At 39.3% G+C, this 3249-nt stretch overlaps 1 protein-coding gene across 1 annotated transcript; it reads left to right on the top strand.

Moving 5' to 3' along the window:
* The first annotated feature begins 1697 nt into the window (after nt 1–1697).
* Nucleotides 1698–2848, top strand: LOC121368890 (alpha-2B adrenergic receptor-like). Its single transcript, XM_041493648.1, has 2 exons — nt 1698–2001; nt 2033–2848. Exons 1-2 carry the CDS (start codon nt 1698–1700, stop codon nt 2680–2682), a joined length of 954 nt encoding a protein of 317 aa, XP_041349582.1. The 3' UTR covers nt 2683–2848.
* The last annotated feature ends 401 nt before the right edge of the window (nt 2849–3249 follow it).

Raw genomic sequence — 3249 nt, 5'->3', positions numbered from 1 at the left:
TGCAATATAAAATTTTATATAAAATTCGTTTCAAGACGAACAAAAACAACAACAAACCGTGATGGTATAGCCATACTAGTATAGAATCCACAGTTTATTACTGCAATTTCCCCCGTTTTTTAATGTTGAAATAGACCAACAAGTTCGCCTATTGCATAAATAGTCTCGCCCGATATTTTTAGAATTTGTATGCTCCCGAATAACGCTATAAAAGGCGAACTTTCCTGGAGATGGGAGTCCACACAATGCTGTTAGACCAGTAGAACTAATTTTAATCAGATTGTCAATTACGTTATATGCCAGCAAATATTTGTTTCTTCTGAAATGAAAAAAAAAGGGGGGGGGGGGCATTACCTATGCTGTCCCCCAAGCTGAAAAGTGTGTGTATGGGGTGGAGTGGGGGTGCGTCCCCCTCGTCCCCCACCGATCGACGCCCATGTCCATGGCAAAACATTTGTGTATTTATGGCTGCAGATATTATGTAACTAGTAGTTTTTTCTTGTTTCTTGGCTTGTTTTCAACTTCCCTTTAATCATAAATGTAAATATAATCGATAAAATTCACAAAGTATCACGAGCACTCGTTCCATTAATTTCGTATGGCACCCCAGCTCATGCAGCAATGTATACAGATCTATATATGATGACTATGTAGCGCGTTAAATACGGTACTTTTCAAGACCAATTAAATTAAGTACGAATACAAGGACGTATATGCGTTGAAACATAAATAGATAATGACTGATTACTGTCTTAAGATATCGACCTGAACAGGATAAAGCCGATATCTTAAGACAATAGCCAGTTATTTCATTTACCCTGCAATCTACATAAAACGAATATTCAACTTTATCAATCAATCAGTAAGTCAGTCAGTCAGACATTTGACTCATGCTTACATCCATTGAATGTTCAAGCACCACTGTCTTGGGCACATCCTCCGAGATTCCCCGAGATTAAGTTTACCGTTTTAAAGAGCAATATGTCCACATTTGTTTAATGCCTTGTCGCCTATAATATTCATACACCAAAACAAATTAGTTCTCAAATAAAACAAAATTATTTCTTATTATTAAATAAAAAATTGTCTGCAAAACGGTTTTAAAAATAAAAATATTTAACTAAAAATAAAAGAAACTTTGAACAATATAACATTCCTTTGCTGATCATAACTAGTCTAAAAGTAGTTCCGTCAAGAAAAAGCTATATATTTGGTCAGTGACCGAAAAGATAGAATTGTATCTAATCGTCATATCTTGACAATATATATATAGTGATTGTAGGATGACCCCTGCGCGTTCTGTAACCTCACCGTTGTGCAGGGGTGTAACATTTTCTTTGAGAATGGCCAATACAGCACAAATCCCCTTGTTTTCTTCGGGATACAATTAAAGTTTTGAGTAAAAGTCAGTATCTATCTGTGATATTTGTATTTTTGCACAGTTCTTTAAACTGTTTTTATTTAAATCTTGAATTTTTATATTGATGTTGATCATTACTTTATTTGTTTGCATTACCATAGTTTGACACCCAATAGCCGATGTATTTTCTGTGCTGGGGTGTCGTTAAACATTCATTCATTCATTCATTCATTCATTCATTGTAGGATGACATTCATTATTTATGTTACACCGATACGTTAAATTACAGTATGTATACTGTTTTATTCTCTTTTATTTTATTTGTTTTAGGATTGTTATGCTTATTCTGTGGCTGCCTCCGTGTATAACGGACAGATTGAAAAACAGTCGACCTAACGTGTGCAAATGGGAGCCTTCGGAAAACAAGGAATTCGTCATAGTGGTAGCGAGCATTGGTCAACACGGATCCTGTTTGGTTCTGCTGTTCTGTTACTTACAAGTGTTCCTGTTCATGAGACGAAGGATGAAGATCGGACCGCTCCGTGCCAAAAGCTTGGCCAACTCCTCACAAACTGCCAGGGCGACAACCTTCAGCCAAGACCGAAGCCAGGACAGCCACGAGATAGAAACGGACACGTCTAGCCAAAACGTCGACTATGCGGAGAACACGAAGAAGGAAATTCTTAGAAAAAACTGATGCATCTAGTCAAACCCAGCACTGCGCGAAAAACGCGAGAAAGGACATTCTTAGAAACCAAACTGATGCATCTAGCCAAAACCCGGACCGTGTGAATAATTCGGAAAACGCAATGCAGGCTATCCTCGAAAACGAAACTGATACATATGCTCAAAACCAGGATTATGCAAATAATCCGGAAAACACGAAACAGGAAGTATGTATTGCTGGAAATAACATATTTAACCAAAGCCAGAATCATGTAAACGACCCGGAAACCAACGTAGTGAGTACCATAAGCCAATCGCAGCATGGTTCAAGAAATTTTTTATCAGTTCCGGTTTACTCGCCAAAGACCAGTACTGCAACTGGAGACGAGGGTTTGGACTCCGGTGAGGTGGCGGAAAAGCGCGAAAGAAAAGTTTTCGTGACGTTGACTTACATCATCTTCGGCTACATGATATGCTGGGTACCATTCCATTTCGTGTTCGACGTCAGTGCCATCGACCCCACACTGGTACCTGAGATCGTGTACACTATTACATTTTGGATGACCTATCTCAATTCTACAGTCAATCCCTTTCTTTACAACTTCAGCAGCCCCGAGTTTCGAAAAGCCTTCAAGAAGATATTGCATATAAACTAGATCGTACTACTCGAGATCCTTATGTCTAAAGCAGAACTACAAAGAGAAATCTGAAGGCGTGTCCAGGAGAGGCGTACTAAAACCATGATCGATCGATCGATCGATTGGTCGGTTGGATAGCAATCTGACTGAAATAAGCACCGCTGGTCTATATTTATTACATGTGGATCTGAGAGCATCCCAAGGTTCGCCTGATGCGCGATCGATCTAGAATCGATTACCATCGGTGGGGCCATTGGGCTATTTCTCGATCCAGCCAGTGTTCCACAACTGGTGTAACAAAGGCCGTGGTATGTACTATCATGTCTGTGGGGTGATGCATACAAAAGATCCCTTGCTGCTAATCAAAAAGAGTTGCCCATGAAGTGGCGACAGCGGGTTTCCTTTCTCAATATCTGTGTGGTCTTCAATCATATAACCGTTAATAAAATGTTTTGAGTGCGTCGTTAAATAAAAATTTCGTTCCTTCCTGAAAGCATCCCGTTCATGTCCAGATTACCTTTCTTTCGACCAGTCAAAACGTCACTTGCAGAATCATGCCGGCGATTTAAAAACTATTTGGAAACA

The sequence above is a fragment of the Gigantopelta aegis genome, chromosome 3, assembly GCF_016097555.1.
Source record: "Gigantopelta aegis isolate Gae_Host chromosome 3, Gae_host_genome, whole genome shotgun sequence".
Taxonomy (NCBI): domain Eukaryota; kingdom Metazoa; phylum Mollusca; class Gastropoda; order Neomphalida; family Peltospiridae; genus Gigantopelta; species Gigantopelta aegis.
The sequence above is the reverse complement of the archived record's forward strand: the minus strand, read 5'-3'. Positions and strand labels throughout refer to the sequence as shown.

Coding starts and splice junctions, on each gene's coding strand:
- LOC121368890 (XM_041493648.1), top strand. CDS start 1,698: ATGCTTATTCTGTGGCTGCCTCCGTGTATAACGGACAGATTGAAAAAC. Junction 2,002..2,032: donor GATAGAAACGGACACGTCTA/GCCAAAACGTCG, acceptor GGAGAACACGAA/GAAGGAAATTCTTAGAAAAA.